Genomic DNA, 18,877 nt, shown 5'->3' with positions numbered 1-18,877 from the left:
CATCAAAACCTTATATTACATTTCTAACATCATAAATACACAGGTGCATAAACTTGAATGAACAAACATTGTTCTGCATGAATATCAACTCATTTATTAAAATAAAATAGAAATAACTGCTCAGTGAACTTAAAATTCAAGGATAAATTTTGAACAAAAGTAATTACATATTACAAAATTGCTCACAAGCTGGATGTAGGGAACAATTTCAACACAGTTTATTTGGATTTAGCAAAGTGGGCAGTTACATGTTGGAATTACTGGAAAAATTCTAAGAGAGTTGTGATTAATGGGTATTCTTCAGCTTGTATAATGCCAGGAGTGGGATCCTCCAAGGATCAATTCTTGGACCAATGTTTCTGATTTTCATAAACGACATTGATGAAGGGATAGAAGGCGTGATGTCAAACTTTGCAAACAACGTAAAGACTGGTAGAGTTGTTAATGATCAGTGTCCTTTCAGGATGATTTGAACAGAGGTCGAAAATTGTCAAAAAAGTGGCAATTGTTTTAATGTGGCAAAATGCAATGCACTTGAGGGATTTTTCTGAGCAGTGTAAAACTAGCATATGATTTATCAAACATTATTCTGTAGAGATAGGGAAGTCATTATCCCACTGTATAAGGCAATTGTAAGTCCACATATGGGATGCTGTGTTCAAGTATGGAGATCTTATCTGAAAAAAAGACATTGGGCTTCTTGAATGGGTCCAAAGATGGGCAGCTCACATGGTGAGATTGGCAAAAGGGCAACTGTACAAGGAAAGACTGATTATGTGTGCTACAGAGCTTGGAAACCAGGCACCTTAGGGGGACCTAATTGAGGTTTATAAGACAGAGGGGTTAGTAAAATAAATGAAGGTAGAATCTTCACCATTATGAAGAATTCCAGAACTAGGGGCCATAAATTCAAATTACAGTGCTAGGATGTAGGAAGTTTTCTTTTAGCCAGCAAGTTGATTGCCAGAACTTGTCTTCAGAGGTAGTTGATAGTTTGAATAAATTCAGATGTCAGCTGGATAGTTATCTACATGAGGGAAGCACATAATTTTTATTTTGTTATCTACTTTTTTTCTTTTTTCAGTGCAGCAAAATCCTGTGGCTACCTTGCATTACATGGTGAATATTTTTACTAAAATACAGAAATTTAGATGGGTAGAGTTATGACTATATTTCAACTAAGTTTCTTTTCAAGCAAGACTGGTGGTGATTTCAAAATGGAGACTGTACATGCCAAACGCAATTTCTCACCTAGTGGGTCCAAGCAAGTCTGAGGGAAGGATTCTTTCCCTTGCCATAGTCCAGGTCAGATGCACATCAGGCAGCTGATACCACAAATTCTGCAGCTTTACACAGTTCACAATATTGCTATAAAGAAATGTATATTTAAAAAAACCCTGACCAATATGTATTACTGTTATGACCCTTCCCACCCTTAAAACATAACTTTACATTTTATAGTTTATATTTACTTTTCTTCAAAATGTATAAATTAATTGAGCAGTTATCTCTCTTCTATTTTAATAAATCAGGATTTGTGCAATAATAAATTTATTATTTGTTCATTCAAGTCAATGTTATGCTTCACTAAGTACATAAAGCAATGCTTGGCACTAAAGTACTTTATTTCTGTTAATATTAAAGCTTTTACAGTTTTCATCGTAAAATGAAAACTACTTTCCAAAACTGTAAGTGAATAAAGAAATTAATATATTTAAGACAACAATGCAGTAAGAATTAAAATTAAATTTCCACAAATCTCTACACAGCAAGATCAGTAAGAAAATTTCAAGTAGTATTACATGGCAAAAAACAGATCTAAGTGCAGTGTTTGTAAATTGTAAACCAAATTATATCCAGAACCAATTACTTATTTTGGTCTTTACAACATCAATAACGGGGATTCTATAAATTTCCTATAAGGAAAACTGTGTCAACTGTACAAACATAACTCTTTCACAACTTCAGATAACCAGAAAAGTAAGAAGTTCTGAGTAACAATAAAACATCACAACGAATATTTATTACTATGGTACACAGATTGACAGAAAAGAGCATACTAAAACAGCAGCTACTTTACATTTTATAAATGCCATTACTTTGGTTTTTAATTTTGATTTTTTTTATTATTAAAGTCGAACTTGTAAATATAAGAAAATTAAACTTTATAAAAGTGAGACAACGGAACCCAGTCTATTTCTTGATATAACATGTGTTAATCTGAAATAAAGTTATAAAAACAATATGATCTTATGTAAGATCTTATTAAGTCGTTTTTTTTTATTAAAAATAAAAAACTTTATCCGTGAGGTATTTATGAGCAAAGCTTGATTTTTTAAAGGATGACAATATTAAACTGCAAAAGCCTTCAAATACATTTTATTTCTTTGAAACATAATTAACAAAATTTATTTCCAGCTTTGAGACATGTCCAATCCACAAGAAACAATAAAACATTTTCAAGATTACCTTTTTCAAGATAATGTTCGCAATAAGTTCACAAAAAAATTTTAAATAGATTGTTGCTGTTTAACAATATTTCAGTAACATGATAGGATCATTCCATAAAATTCAAAATGTTTTCGGAATGCAACCAGACAAATTCTTCTTTGAGAATTTTAAAAACATTTTCAGAACTAAGTGAAATGTAGCATAATGGTCAACCTAATGAGTATAATGCAAACACATATGGAAGCAGTAATAAATTAGATGAATTTTAGTATAAATTTTAAGAGGAAAATCCAAATTTGAACTCATCATTGTTGCTTTATATGAATATACATACCCATGGGAAATACAAAATATCCAAATGATACTGTATAATCAGCAGATGAATGCAAATTATAATACAAAATGAATGATGTGATCTAATTTCGGCACTTAACTTATCCAAGCTGCCTTTCTGAGCATCTGGAAAGCAAATTTTTTATAATGGGGAGGGGGGAAAGCCATTGGGGAAAAATTGATAACAGTAACTAAAGTACTCTAAATAAAAAAAACAATATAAAATTATGAACAATCCTACAATGAATAAATCAACCAAAACATTTCAAAATAAAACCAATCGCTTTTCCTGGCAAGTTGGTCCATACTTTTTTTTACAGCATTCTTTGATATATTTTAACTTATTCAGCGAATACTTGTAAATAAATTCAGGGCAGATTTGGCCTCCTGAAACAAAAAAGATTAATAATTATCAAAGTAATTTTCCTAAATAAAAACAAGAAATCTATATGCAATCAAAAATAAATAATAGCTACTCAGAAGAAAGAGGACTACAATTAAACAAGAGAACATAAAACAAGAACAAACAACACTTCACTATGTAGAGGTAATTATTTAATAGCTTCCTATACAATCTGAGTGAAGAACATTAGGATATACAGTGAAACTTCCCTTTAACGGACAGCCATGGGGAACGAGAATGTGTCCGTTAGAGAGAAGTGTCCACTAACAAGAAGTCTGAGGGAAAGAAAGAAAAATCGTTAAACGTTTAATGTAAAATTAAATTAAAATATATACAGATTTTGAACAATATTTTTGTAAATAATATACAATTACATACAGAAGAGAAAGAAAAATCATTAAACGTTTAATGTAAAATTAAATTATATACAGATTTTCCACAATATTTTTGTAAATAATATACAGTCTGTCCTCGTATAGCACGATAGTTGTGTTCCTAGAAACCCTCGTGCAATATAAACAACAGGCCCTATGGGAAAAGTGGGGTTAGGTGCCGACCACCCAAGATTGAACACACATTTGGAACCAAAACATTACCAAACACAATAAATAATCGGGTAATTTTAATACGTAATAAAAATATTATAATATTTTTTATTTTTATTATAATATAATAAATAATAAAAAATTTATTTTTTATTATTTATTTAAATAATAAAAATTTATTAATAAAATAGTAAAAAATTTATTATATTAAATAAAATAGTCGTAATAAAATACGTATTTTATAATACATAAGTATAAATTATAATACGTAAGTCGTAATGAAATGCTTACGTATTTTATTACGACTATTACGTAATAAAATATTGCTAATGCTTTTGCTTCTATCGTAAGCAAACTTGTTTTTTGTTTGATTTTCTATCCAAACAGATGACAGCCATTCCATCTCTTCCAATTCTTTGTGTCTTAATCTAATGGATTTTAATTACACTTTGTGTTGTTCCTGCTATGAAAGTTGTTTTTATTTTCTCTGCATTCTTTCTAATTCTCGGCGTTGCCTCATTTCCGTCTGTAGCACGTGCAATATCACATGGTCTTTCATTTTGCTCAAAGCGTTTCAGAATTTCATATTTTTTCTCTATCGACAGAGGCGGACTGGCCATAATAAGCCTTACCCGGGAAATCCCGGTGGGCCAGAGGCCGGTGTGATTTTGGCCATAAACCGTAGTATGAGGCCACTATAAATTTTCCCGGGTAAGAATTTTTGACCCAGTCCGCCTCTGTTTATCGATATTGCTTTTTTTTTTTTTTTTTTCCTCTCTGAATCTGCAGTGTCTTCGTAAGGACGCTTCCTTTTCACACCTTTTAAGTATTTTACTAATTTTTAGGGAATAAAGCACAATTACAAAATAAGGAAGCACGCTTGATACACATAAACAAAGCTGCGCCCGTGTAGCAACTGAATAAACAACACCGTAAAGGCCGAGATACACTATTAACACCTCACATTTTACTAAAGCACATTTCTGGGGGTTACTACCATAAAACAATTTCCAGTTGCATTTCTGCTAGTGGAATCTGTTATAAACTGGTAGTAAACTCCATCTAATTGCATTTGCGATTATATCGATAGCTGGAATTGTGTTGGTTTTTACGTTATTATGGTGAAATGTGTTTCCCCTTCACTGATATAAAAAACATAAATACATTTTCAGAATCTTCTCTTCATTCCTATCGTGTTGGGGTGATTCTGCGTTCGACTGCCATTTCTTGTAAACACAAAGGCGAATCGTGCATAAGCGAATTTGGTTCGTGTTATATAAGATGTCGTTCCCCTATTTATAAATCGTGTATGGTCGAATTCGTGTAATGTAAACACGTGTTATACGAGGACCGACTGTACATACAATTGTGCTATGCATATTATGACTTTATCTTAAGAAAAATACAAACAGTGATCACTTATTTTCTTCTGCACCTTCTTCCGGCTGATAATTTTGTTTTCAACATTTGTTTGGAGTGAAGAAACCATCGAAAGTCCTTCGGTATCTTCTTCAGTGGCGAAAAACATTTTTAAACAATTGATTTGTATGAGCGCTTCTTCTATTTTCATCGGTGGTTCGTCGTTAATGTTCTTCGACAGAAAGACCTCCTTCCATTTCTTCATCCTCATGAGGAACTTCTTGAAAAATATCAATGATAATGTCATTGATATCTAGAGCACCATCTTCTGTAGCAAGGTTCGAGTCTATATCTTTGTAGCCAGGGTCACTTGTGGCGGAAGTATCGTATATTATCAATAGATGTTGAAGTTCTTGTTCTTCTTGGTGCTCCACATTGCTGTTCACAACTTCGATTTTTGCATTTGAGAAGCCAGACTTTACAAAACAGTTCATGACAGTTTGTTTTCTAATTGCATTTACTGAAGAGGAAATCCATTGAATCGCATCTAGGATGCTGAGTTTCTTTGCAAGGTCACTCGCACATGTTACATTGTTCATGTTTGCAATGAGATATCTTAAAACACATTTTCTGTAGTGAAGTTTACAATTTTTTATTATCGCTTGATCCAAGAGCTGACACTCTGCAGATGTGTTTGGTGGCAGAAAAACAATTTGAATGGTGGACAATTCAATGTGCGGGTGAGATGCAGCATTATCCATGAAAAGAATAATTTTTCTGTTTTGACGAATCATGTTTTGGTTAAAGTGACTTATCCATTCGCTCATGATATCTCGTGTCATCCACGCTTTTTTATTAGACTTCCAGTCAACATTCAAAAGATTCAACTTTATGCCCTTGAAACAACGAGGATTTTGTGGTTTTCCTATAACAAGAGGTTGTTCAAAGTCTCCCAGCATATTTGTATACAATAGTACAGTCAAGTTTTCCTTAGAAATTTTTCTGCCCTGGCACTTTTCATTTTTTAGACTCATTGTTTTTTCAGGAAGAGCTTTAAAAAACAACCCTGTTTCATCACAGTTGTAAATATCCTTATCTTCAAAATCACAACATAAATCTTCCAATTTGATGGTCCACTCTGTTACAACCCCAGTATCAACAGATCCACCTTCACCACTTACGGTTTTCCAAGAAATTTTATGCCGAGTTTTGAACTTGTCTAGCCATCCCACAGAAGCTTTGAATTCATTTACTCCCATAGATTTCGCAACCTCCAAAGCCTTTTCCCTAATAATAGGTCCATTAATGGGAATTTTTTTTAGCGCATGCACGACAAAACCACTCATACGTAACATTGTCAATTTGAAGTCCAACAGTTTTCGGGAATGATTTTTGAACCTGATCATTTCCGTGTTGCCAAAATTGTTTGAGCAGTTCATTTTTTTTTTCTTTAGGATGTCGCTTACCTGCGTCTTCCTGATTTTGAATTTTGCAGCAAGATTGCGAACACTTTTTTTGCCGATCATACGCATTAATGAGTTCGACTTTATTTTTTAAAGTTAAATGTTTATGAGAAGACATTGTGCACTTCACACAACACTGAACAAAACTGAAAACTGAAACTCAAAAGACGAAAGGCCGACCAAATTCCCCCCCCCCCTGCACACACCGAATTCATCAGAAGTTTTACACGTGCCTTAAAATTCTTGGAAAAGGGTTTAGAACCGCGGCGTAAACCTTGATAAAATTCAGAGAATCGGAAATAGAAAATAAACACATGATTGAGGCGATACGTGGAAGAAACGTTCCTAGAAAAGGGCCGTGAGCTCGCCCGCTGTCCGTTATGGGGAGATCAAATTAAGTGCTAATCTAAACGAAACAGTGCAGATTGCCTGTCCACATCCGTTACAGAGAATGTCTGCTAGACAGAAGCTGAAAACACGTTAAAACCAATAGAGGAGAGTTGGGGAATTTGAAAATGTCCGTTGTAGAGAAATGTCCATTAGGAGAAGTTTCACTGTATCTTACATCCCCTAACTTGGGGTCTTCATTAGTAGTATGATAAGAATAGAGTATTTAAATCCTTCATGGAACAGTGGAGCACATGGACAATGGTGAGTGGTAAGAAAAATATAGTTATTGTCCAAACAGGGAGGGCCTCACTGGCCAGGGTCAGTTGTCTTTGGAACAAGTTATATGGTGGACACCAGTGCAGGTCACATTTTGGCTGGTACTATGATTGTTGAGAGGGAAATGAGTGTTGGCAATCCCAGAACCTGGTGGGTGAGTAGAGGGAGGGAGACTGTAGTGAATGGTAGTTCTTTCCATCTCTGTTTATGTTGGATGGATTAGAGAGAATCTTGACAGTGTCAATGAAGTCTTGCCTCTTCCCCTTATCCCCAACAATTGCAATACCAGTAGAAGCAGCAGTGGGAATCCATTGCTGCTTCCCCTTCAGAGTTTGTAGATTCACCAGAATAGCAGTTTTCTGCTATTTGGTGAATCTGCATGCTGAATACAGGTTCCCATCTAGTTCAACTTTAAAAATAGCCACCACCTGATCTGTCTTAATCATATAAAATTTGCCCAAGTATTTATGGCTTAGGCATATATTAAATGTAAAAGAAAATAAAGTCCCTCAATATTCAGATGAAGAGGAATCGGTAGCCCTCAGCAAAAAGGAGAGTGTGAGGTGACTATGTCTGATATGAACTTGGGCCAGAATGATGATTCTATGTATCCTGAATTTAAATTTGTTAAAATTTATGTTTATGCAAGAATGTTTACTGATATGAATAACAGATACAATGTATGGTTAGAATATATTCAGCATATAGGACAGAAAGATTGATCTGGCTGTGTCATTTGCCAAATCATTTCCTTTAATTCCACTATGGCTCAGAAACCATCAAAACCGAATATCCACTCCAAAGCATTTTGTGAACTCAACAGTTTTGGATAGCTGTTACATTTTAACTATCACAGTCTGTGTATAACATACAGCTAGAATACTTCATGGTTGAATATGAGTTAAGGGAAGTTCTATTGCATGTATCTCTGCTCTTAATACTACACATCCAAGTGGAATCTGATGTGATATGGTACTGTCATGAAAAATCAATGCAGATTCTAAGGACATTTCAAACTGACCCACTGGCATAGCTAAGAAGGAAATCAGAATATTGAGTATGATGTGCAGCATGGAAGTGTTAATGAACAGTAGGTGGTATACTGCAATTCTGCAGAGAGGTCATGGGCTGCAAAACAAACTGTGGCGGAAAGAGTTTTGTATGTGTAAGGTCTAATATCACATTAAGGCTATGAAGGAGTTTTTGAATTCTGATATCAAAGGGTGGTTAGCCCTAGGCTCGGCATTGTGAGAGTTCTTCCCAGTATGATGCACATAAAACACATGGTCACATGGGTTGATTAGGCAGAGATTTCAACTTTAAAACACCACAATGATGACTGTATAGAGAAAAGTGACAGGGATGGTACATCAGCATGAACATACGGACTTTGTATAGGAGAAGTACAAAAGACACCTGTAGCAATATGAATGTGTGACAGTGAATTTAGTCAGGCCATCAAAAGCACTTGCCTTGGGCAACACATATATGAGCACCATAATCCAGTTTATACTGAATCAGTAGCTGCTGCATGGTACAAATAAAGAAAAGTACACTTGTCAGCTCTCCAACTTGTAGAACCAAGAGGACTGAGGGTGTTAACATCTCTCAAGCAATTTCTTCATAATTGGCAAATACATGAAAAAGTCAACTTCTGTCAAATGTAACTCTGATGAATTTAACTGGAATAATGTTTCCATCTAGTTTCAGTACTGGAATGGGGCAAGGTTTCACTTATGACAGAAATGGATATGGATGGTCTTTTGTTATGAAAACTGGAATTCACTGGCAAGTGAATCCCAAGTGAATTCACTGGCAAGTGAATCCCAGTCTCTCTGAACTTCCAAGTGAATTCACTGGCAAGTGAATCCCAGTCTCTCTGAACTTCCAAGTGAATTCACTGGCAAGTGAATCCCAGTCTCTCTGAACTTCCAGAGTGGGTGGATGAGTGAAATGAGAAGGGGGTGTGTGTGTGTGTATATGCTAAAGTGCCCACTTTACTGAGGTGGTTTTTAGCTTACTGCAACTAATTGACAGATAATGCTTAATCATCAACACAGACTGAAAGCAGATAATTGATAAAGAGTGTAATGAATGTGAATAGATTTGGAAACTCCTATCTCTTGATGGAAGGGTGAAAAACAGATGATCTGACCCACATGTGAAATGTTTGATTTGACAAAGCTCTTTGTCAAATCAAACATTTCAAGCATAACATACATCAAACATAACAATGATATATCCCCCTCCCCAAAATCAAAGGTCTTCTAAGAGGTAAATATAGTCTCATATATAGGTCTTCTATAAGGCAAATCTTAAGTACTACATACAACTTGGAAGCCTCATTTTAGGAAGGATGTTAATCTAACTGGAATGGATGCAGAGAACTGCAATGAGATTAGTGAGGGAAACAAAAGGGTGCACTTACAAAGAAAGGCACTGTAGTTATGCAAATTACAGTGTCTAGAAAAAACTAGGCACCTGTGAGATCTGAGGTGTATAAGGCTTTGAATGGGATGAGTAAGCTAAATGCTGATGGCATCCTTCCTCTTGCTCAGAAAACTCATGAGGGGGCATAAGTTTAAATCAAGGATGGTTGCAGGACAGATGTGCATAAATTTGTTTTTAGCCAGGAATAGTTGATAATTGGAACAAATTTCTATCTGGTGCTGTGAAAGTGGGTAGTGAATAAATTTAAGAAGGAACTAGAATGGGTCAGACAGGTGATGTAGGAAGTGGCCTTTTTTTTGGCTGATGCTGCATAAGCTTGCTTTCTTGCATCATTTTACACAGTAAACCTGTCCCTTCAAAAGTTACAGTTTCTGAAAACTCATTTTTACCAAATACCACAGTGAATCATTAACTACACATTCCAGTACTCTACACAAACAGTTAGTATAAACTATGGATCAGTAATTGCTTGAGATTTGTGGATCCTTCCTGGCTTAGGAAAGAGTAAGACAATGCTTTACGCCAGAAGTCCAAAAAATCCCCTTTGTATATTCAGTTGAATAAAGGAATTAATGATCTAGGAACCATCAAAGGATGTTTCAGCATTTCATAAGAGGAGCTTGTCCATTTCAAATGCACTTGCCTTGGAAAGAGAAACAGCCATCCATAACTCTTCTTTGAAAAAAATACAGATATTTGCTTTTCTCTCCTTTCTTTAATGATCAGAAAAACAGGAGAAAAAGACGCTCTTGCTGAAATACGTGCAAAAGTTTCCTCCAGTACATCGGCCATTTAAGCTAATGTCTGAATTTGTTTCCATTATACCAAAGGATTGGTGATGGGTATGAAGAGTATTTTCCCTTTGTTTTTCTGATTTTATTACAGACAATTTTAATAAATAAATATTCTTTTTATACTCCATGACAACCACTTAAGGTCAAAGGTGTTCACAAGCTAGGGAGAATACAAGAACACTGCCAGAGTTAGTCGGCATATGGTTTGAACCACAGTCACTTAAGCACGTATACTTCTAGAGCTAGTTGCAGATGATGCAGAGAAAATCTGATTCTTCTAATTCCAACATCTAATACAGCAAGCTTGAGGATGTTTAAATACTATAAAATTTTCAGCATAGGGGTAATGCCAGAAATGGCTCCAGCTTTGTTCTGCGCTCTCCTAGCTGCTGTGCAGTCAGAGGTCGATGGCAGTTTTGGGAAAGAAGGAAAACATACAGATGCTTGTGGAATTGCATGCATCACTGCACAGACTATATGCGTGCGTGTGCATGAGTGTGTGTGTGTGTGTGTGTGTGTGTGTGTGTGTGTGTGTGTGTGTGTGTGTGTGTGTGTGTGTGTGTGTGTGTGTGTGTGTGTGTGTGCACTAAGATGTCATTCATTGGATGACTAAAGGCATTGAAGTGTGCAAGCTGTTCATAGGCATTCCAATGAAATTGCTCAAGCTTGGTATCCAGATAGCAAGGTTATCCATTCACCAAGGTGACAGTAAAACTTCTGACAATAAAACTGGTCACTCCCAAGGTTTTCATTCGATTTCCAATGTGAAGAAGGGGAAACTGATGAGGTTTGCTCCTGTGGAAGGAGAACAAAGTGACAGTTGATAAAACTATATATTGCTCCCTAAGTTTAAAATGGAGAGGTCATTACAGTCCAGCATATGTTCTATTATTTGACCACGTCTGTTGACACTGGCACTACACCACAATGAATTGTCCATTAAAACCACTCAAGAACAGGTGGTGGTAGTTGAGATAAATTTGCCTGTATGATGTGCGAATCTAAAAATAAACAAAACTCGGATAAATGTTATACTTAGTATTTAGTTTTAATGGAATTGTATAGAATCACCTGAGTAAATTCTTCAAAGTAAACAATGCAAGCACAATTATCTGTCTACATTTTGAAACTTCTTTGAATTTCCTTTCCACGACAAAGATATTAATAGCTATGTTATTCAAATACTAAAGTTTTAGTTATTCAATTTTCACCTTCTGAAGGCTTCACATTAGGCCCTCAGAGAGTGAAAATTTATATGCAGCCAACACAAATTTGTTTATACAGTAAACCCCTGCTATTCGCGGGGGTTACGTTCCTGAGAAATGCCGCGAATACCGAAAACGCAAATACTGAGTTATGGCTCCCATAGTAATAAAGGGGTTCTGTTCCAAAGTATGAAATATATAAGAAAAACTAGTCTAAAATTTTGTCTATGTATGTATTATACTACCTTCATAATATGACTATGTACATAGACAGTACATAGTGAAATGCAAGCATAAGGCATCGAAATGAAAATAAGAAACAGTTTAATATTAAATGTAATATTTATTAGAAATTTCAAACCAGCGCCTTTGCTAGCTAAAAAACTTATCCCGCCAGTGCTATCACCAGTTTCGCTAAAGTGTTAATAAAGGAGTTTTGCCTTTTCACGAATGATGAGTGAACTTACGGAATTTTATTTTGAGTTCAGTCTTCTATCCACAGATTTAAAGCTTTTCCATTTTTTCTAATTTAACATTACGAGTTACAGAACAAATTTTTGAAGCAATTAGCACGTTTTCACGGACACTATGGCGGATTTTTTCTTCCGATTTCTTGATTGATTGTACCGTTGACTCATTGATTTTATAATGTTTTGCCACTGAGAAGACACTTTCACCATTAGAAATTTTGTCTAATAACTCAATTTTATTCGCCAATGTCACCACCTTCTTTGATAATTTCACATTTCCCTTGTTACTCGTAACCATATTTTTGTACGGGTTAGAAAGAACTTGTCCAAATGTTTTACACTGCAAAATGGTAGATTTATTAATTTTGTAAGCATATCAATTTATAAATTGATAAATTTATTCAATTTTAAAAGCATATAAATTAAAAAAAAACAACGAAACCTTCCATGGCAAGCGCATAACACATACTGAACAAGGATTAGCGAGAAACATCCACGCTCGCGATTTTGTCACCCTTCTCCCCCCACCCACTGAGCACTGTTTTGACCGGGAAAGATAATTTTAGCCACGCTCATGTTTTTTTATGGCGGAAAATGTTCACGGCGCTTTAAAATTCACATTTTTTTAGGTTTCATTTTATGTTAAATCAGCGACCGCGAATACAGATACCGTGAATAGTGGGGGTTTACTGTAATCTCTATTACCAGGGCCATAGGATTTTGTATATGATTTGTATCTTTACTTTTCTTTATTAATAAATGGGATTAATAAAAATCATTTACTCGATACAGGTAGGACTATTTCTCATTTGGAACATCAAATTCTTTAGGCCATTTTTTTGATAATTACTGGATTTAAGACTAAGAAAATAAGAGAAATAGTTGATAATTCTAACAAAATTTGGTATTACCTTCTGTGAACGAGCTTTGCTAAATACATTCCAGAAACGAAGCGTTTCATCACCAGCACCAGTAACAATTGATTCACCATCTGGAGACATTGCCTAAGGGGGAAAAATGAGAAAAATTAAGATACCAAATAAGAAAATGCTATTATTTCATTAAAAATGCTTAAACAGGCAGTGGTACTGCAAAGCCTGACAGGCCCTGTAGAATAAAAAAACTGCTTGCAAATCACTGATTTGGAATTATTCGTTCCTTCTTAATTGTGCTTTTAGTTTGTATATGCTGCTTTTTTAATGACAGTGCCGTTTTCCACTATCAAAAAACTCTAAGACCACCATCTTGCCTATGTGGATATTATCGGGAAAAATGAAAGAAAATATGATAAAGATTGCCCACAAATGGTAAATCAACTAATTCAGGTGTATTTGCATTCTACTGGAAGAACCATAGAGAGGAAGTTGTTCTTGCTCACCTCCACATAGGACACTGCATTGCCAAAAAATTCTGACAGTAAAATGGATGCTTCAGTGGGCAAATGGGTGGGGATCAAAGGTGGACAAGTTGTGTTTAATATCATTTCATTAAACAAACACCAACAAGTATATATATGCTGTTTTATGCATCCACCTTGTTTATCAATAAATTTTTGCCATCATTCTTTCCAACTCACATATACATTGTGGTAAAAGGATGGACCCTGTTGTTACAGCTGGTCTGTCACTCTTTATTAGTTCTTCATCAAATTAGCAACTAAGGATATGTGCCAAAACCAGGTCATATAAAAGGTAACAGCTAAGATTTCAGTTACCTAATGAATCAGGTCAGCATGTAAAAATGTATGACAATAAAAACATGCATAAAGGTAAATAAGTGTGAAAAGGTGTAATGATTTTAAATAAGTAAAAACAGCTAACACGTGGTCATTGTTAGACAGAATCTGACTGAGTGTATAAGGCTTAGTCAGATTTTTAAAAATAAAAAAGTGTTCGTGTCCTATAATGTGGACACTTGGATAAAATGTCATGGTTAAAAAGGTGTCACAATGCTCACACACACACACACACACACACACACACACACACACACACACACACACACACACACACCATCCATCTACCCTCAGCATATGTGAATGCATAAGAGAACAATGTCCTATGTGGAGGTGAGCAAGAACAACTTCCTCTCTATGGTTCTTGTGCAGTGTTTAATTACAGACTTCATTTGATACAGCTTATTGATGACCTGCTGCCCATGAAGATTGTTACCACTGGGAGAGTAATCTATTGCATATTGCTTGCCTATAGTCTGTATAGGGGCTAAAAGGTTATGGTTGTTTCTGGGATCATAGTGACCTAGCTGAAGCAGCATCAGCCAATTCATTATCCTTGATACCAATAATAGCTTGGAATCCAACAGAAATGGATGTCAAATGAACATTCAGAAAGAGAATATAACATCTACTGGATGCAGGTCAGGAATAGATAAGGATTATATCTCATCCTCAATAAGGCCTGTAGTATACTTAAAGAGTCTGTTACACCATACGGACTTTGGTAATTGTGGCCTTGGGCTAATTCTACTAGCATACAACTCTGCTGAGTGCTGCACTCATTGGGAATCTTCTCAGATATAGTGTTATCTGGGAAGATGGCAGCAGACCCAACAGATGACTCTGATCTCTAGCCAACAGTGAAGACAGGCAAGAAGTCAGAGTATTTGGCTCAGTGGGCAATACAGAGTTGTTAATAGACATAATTTGGTGGCTATGCATGCATTGCTTTCATGATCTTGCACCACAGTGAGCACAGGCAGGCAATCCATGGCAGGCCATCTGTGAATGTCCAATATTTTTGGAATTTGAAACATTGCAGTGGGTTTGGGAGGTATGGCCTTAATGTGAAATTAATGTACCCAGCTCTTACTGAATTATTATTATTATTATTATTATTATTATTATTATTATTATTATTATTATTAGCCATATAGTGCAAGGAAGCCTGAGGCTTATGCTGCACCAGCCAAAAAAAAATTTCTGAGTTACCCAGAGAGAGAGAGGGGGGGGGGAAATCACATAGAAAGAGACGAGGAATGATGATATCCAGCTCAGGACCCTAAGTGTGCAAAGCCCATACTCACCAGATGTGAGCCCCTGGGAGATGGAGAAAAAATTCTTTTAATCACTATCATTCCTGTGGCTTTAGTTTGGACCAGAGTTCCTCCTCAGCAACCTTAAGGTGGTCTCACCGCGAGACGGCATCACTCAATGAATTGTGTTTTGTGTGATATGATAATCGGTATTCCTTGGAATGAAGTTTCTTGGAGTAGCTGCTCAGAGTGTCTGTCATTTTTGGTATCAATTAAGAGAAGGAAGCCCCAGAACAAAGCCTCTTAACTGATTTCTGAGAACCTGCTAACACCTCTAAACCCTTCTATATGAAAAAGGGCAACATTTTCTAAATAGATTTCTTAGTTTGTGAATGCGTAATCATGAATTTTGGAGTGGGACCTGATAGTACTTCAGTTTGGGGGGGGTCTGTTTGCTGCACTGACACTGTCTACTTCTCTATTTTGATTTTCTGATGGAACCATGCTGGGGCTCACAGAAATAACATTGTCAAGATTCATGGAGGTTTTTTTTTTTTTTTATTTATTATTTTGGTTCAGTGCTGAAGCACCCCACTCACCATGGGACCCAAACAGGATGTCCACTACCTGGCAAGCAATAAATGCATTCAGGAGTGGGAATCTAGAGCTACACATGAGGGTAGGTAGGGGCATGGCACTGACACTGTTAACCCTTGCAGGCAAACTCACTGGCCAGTTGATCCTAAGTGAACATCTCAGAACATTTGTTTATTTGAATACCGGCTGGTGTAAAGTCTAATTGTTCAATATCTCAGAACATGTCCTATTGAAGTTGGGGCCAAAGTGATGTGTTGAAGCTGGGCTTCCCCCTTGAACCACCATGATCCCCCTTTAAAAGTTTCTGTAGGTCACAGTGCAAGGAAATCATGCTGGATTCCTATGATGTTGGCTTGGAACCTAGGCTGCAGATGTTGGATATCACAGTGATGCTAATCTGGAGGACCAGCAGCATCACTATGAGGTCCCCGCACCACAGTGTTCACATCAAGGGACCACTCAAAAAGTGTTTTCCACAAAGTTATCTGTTCATATCAGATGGAAACAAGTCCATGCTATGTGTAGGATGAGGTAAAACTCCAGGTCTGAAACCACACCAAGTCTGAAATTTTCATTTGAGTCATATGAGCAGTGTTCAACCTGGAAATATCATGATGATTATAATAATGGCATAATGTGATTTGCTGTCCTATTAGAGCCTTCCTTTTTTTGTAGCCCTATTAAACTTATCAAGTGTTTGGCAATACCTTTCCTTATTTCTACTTTGACTTTTCTTTTAAAAAAATAAAATAAAATAGGCCTTCCCTTTCCCAAAAACATTGTGGTCATTATTTTTCGTGATGATCAGGCAATTTGAGGTATTTTCTTTACTGGATATGGTAGAAATGGCCATTCCTTAGAGTGGCATTTAGAATAAGGGTCATAATGGAAGGTCCAAACCTCATCATCTGTTATTAGGCATCTACAAAATCTCCTTGAAAGTTATAATGCTCTTAACAGATTTGCCTGGAGAATTTAATTTCTCTTAACAGCTGGTACCTATTTGCAGCATATTTTCCTATAACCAAATATGCCTAAAATGGGAAATATACCTCTCTTTGAACACCCTAATTCTTGCAGTATTGCATATGTGGTTATTGTCCTGTCTTTTTGAATTATTTATACAAAATCAATGTTTTCTTGAAGCTCACAAACTCTAGTCTTTTGTTCCTTCACTGGTCACAGATGTCAGTGATTCCTCCTTTAAAATGTGCAAGTCACCTACAAACAATACTTATATTAACAGTGTCTTGCTGGCATACCTTCCTGAATTTTTCATGAAACCCAATAGCTGAGTTTTCTTCCAAACTATCCTGAACTATCATCAACCACTGGTCAAAATGGACATAAGTTTGACAGTTCATAACTGCAGATCTGACACTTTTAGCATTTATGTCTTAATATCTATACTGGCAATATGACAGTATGAACCAGAGCTATAATGCTCAATACATTCTACGTTGATATCAATATTTGTAAAAGAATAAGAGAAGTTTACCTCAATATGATACATAGAACACTTCCATATGATATTCTCCAGAAATTAAAATGAAAACAATTAAAAAATCGAAAATCTTACATTACAGTAAGAAATAATTTTTAAAAAAAAAATTTAATTTAACGAAAAAATTGCAGAACTATTTTTGTTTTACAATTTTTTCGTTAATCAATTTGTTCAAAAGAACAAATCATTTGATTTTTAACTATTATTATTTTTTTTAAAATTATTTTTTACTGTAATGTAAGATTTTCGATTTTTTAATTATTTTCGTTTTAATTTCTGGAGAATATCATACGGAAGTGTTCTACATATCATATTGAGGTAAACTTCTCTTATTCTTTTACAAATAGGCAATATATAAAACTTCATGATGCTAACTCAGTTACTAAAAATTTTGTTGCCCAAAAAGGGTGAAAAAATATTTGGTCAGTTACTTTTATCAGTTTCTCAGTTACTTATGGGCCAACCCTTATACATACAACCCTTATACATTAGTGCTTATTTCCCTCCCCCCATACATTTAGGGTACTTTGTAGGATTGTATATCTTTACAAAAAAAAAAAAAACAGAATTAATAATAACAATAAAAATAATGTATGGTAAACAGACACTAAGTTGCACTAATAAAAATACATAAAAATGAACTAAAATTATTTGTGGAAATAACTGCAAGTTATAACAGAGTTCTTTAGCTAACAAAAAGATTACTTTTGTTGTTACTTAAAATTAAACTTTTTATTTTTTTTGCATTTTTACACTACTATGAAAGGTAATGATAACTTTATAACTAATTTTTAACTGTATATCAATTCTGACCATGGTCATAAGAAGAAAACATGGAAACCCTTGTGCTATGAAAAATTAAGAATTATTAACTTCCTATGCAATAAAATGTAATTAAAATTCTTTTAAACTTTAAATACTGGTTTATACATACCAAATAAAGAACACGATAAGAGTGCCCTGTTAGTTTTGCCACCTGGGTTAGGGAGGGATATTTCCATACAAGAATTTGATTCTGAGAATATCCATGAGTACTGACCTGCAATTTAAATATACAAACTGCTTCAATGCATTTCAAATACACACCTATTAATTAAAGTTCAAACACTGCATCAATTTCAATTAACTGTCTAGTGAGTGCACCAAAGACAGTCACACCACCTGACATGTTAGACAAAGTTTATCATTTAGTTCTTTTGGTTAAAAAAAAAAAAAAAAAAATCTTAGAATAGTTCAATTGAAAATTTAAAAGTTATTTCCAATATCTTGCAAGTTTAAACACTGCAAAACAAATGGCAGAGCTGCAGTAGCTTGTGAAAATGTGTTACTGAGTTCCTGAATGAAAAGAGCATTGCACCCAATGTGATTCACTAATGTTTGAAGAGTATTTATGGGGTTATGGCAGTCGATATGAGTGCAATATGGTGAGTTAGCATTTCAGTGATGGTGACAATGATTTGAAGTCTAAATAATGTTTGCAACACAGTCTAAGTAATGTTTGCTTCCTCACTGCAATGAAAGGCCAGGGTCAGGCTGTCTCCTCACACTACAGCAAAAGTAGAAAAATGATGAGTGGATAAAACTAATCTGCAAAAGCCAATGCATTAAAACCCATGAAATGTTTGTGAGAGTGGGAATAGGCTTT

The 18,877-nt window shown here is 35.2% G+C and overlaps 1 protein-coding gene across 6 annotated transcripts in view; it reads right to left on the bottom strand.

Annotated features, from left to right (window-relative positions):
* Window positions 1-2,317: 2,317 nt before the first annotated feature.
* fzr (fizzy and cell division cycle 20 related) overlaps window positions 2,318-18,877 on the bottom strand; it is a 155,895-nt gene continuing 139,335 nt past the window's right edge. For 5 of the 6 annotated variants that reach the window (XM_090374453.1, XM_090374456.1, XM_090374452.1 and 2 more), the window contains 3 exons: window positions 18,167-18,271; window positions 13,052-13,144; window positions 2,319-3,171 (listed from right to left, as the gene is read on the bottom strand). In XM_090374453.1, the coding sequence (XP_090230579.1) occupies window positions 3,130-3,171; window positions 13,052-13,144; window positions 18,167-18,271 (240 nt within the window). In that variant the 3' untranslated portion in view covers window positions 2,319-3,129. Of the gene's footprint in view, window positions 3,172-13,051; window positions 13,145-18,166; window positions 18,272-18,877 lie in introns of all 6 variants that reach the window. The other variant, XM_090374457.1, reaches the window with a different exon arrangement.

The sequence above is a fragment of the Mastigoproctus giganteus genome, chromosome 5 (genome assembly GCF_048544385.1).
Source record: "Mastigoproctus giganteus isolate SK-2022 chromosome 5, ASM4854438v1, whole genome shotgun sequence".
Lineage (NCBI taxonomy): Eukaryota > Metazoa > Arthropoda > Arachnida > Uropygi > Thelyphonidae > Mastigoproctus > Mastigoproctus giganteus.
The sequence above is the reverse complement of the archived record's forward strand: the minus strand, read 5'-3'. Positions and strand labels throughout refer to the sequence as shown.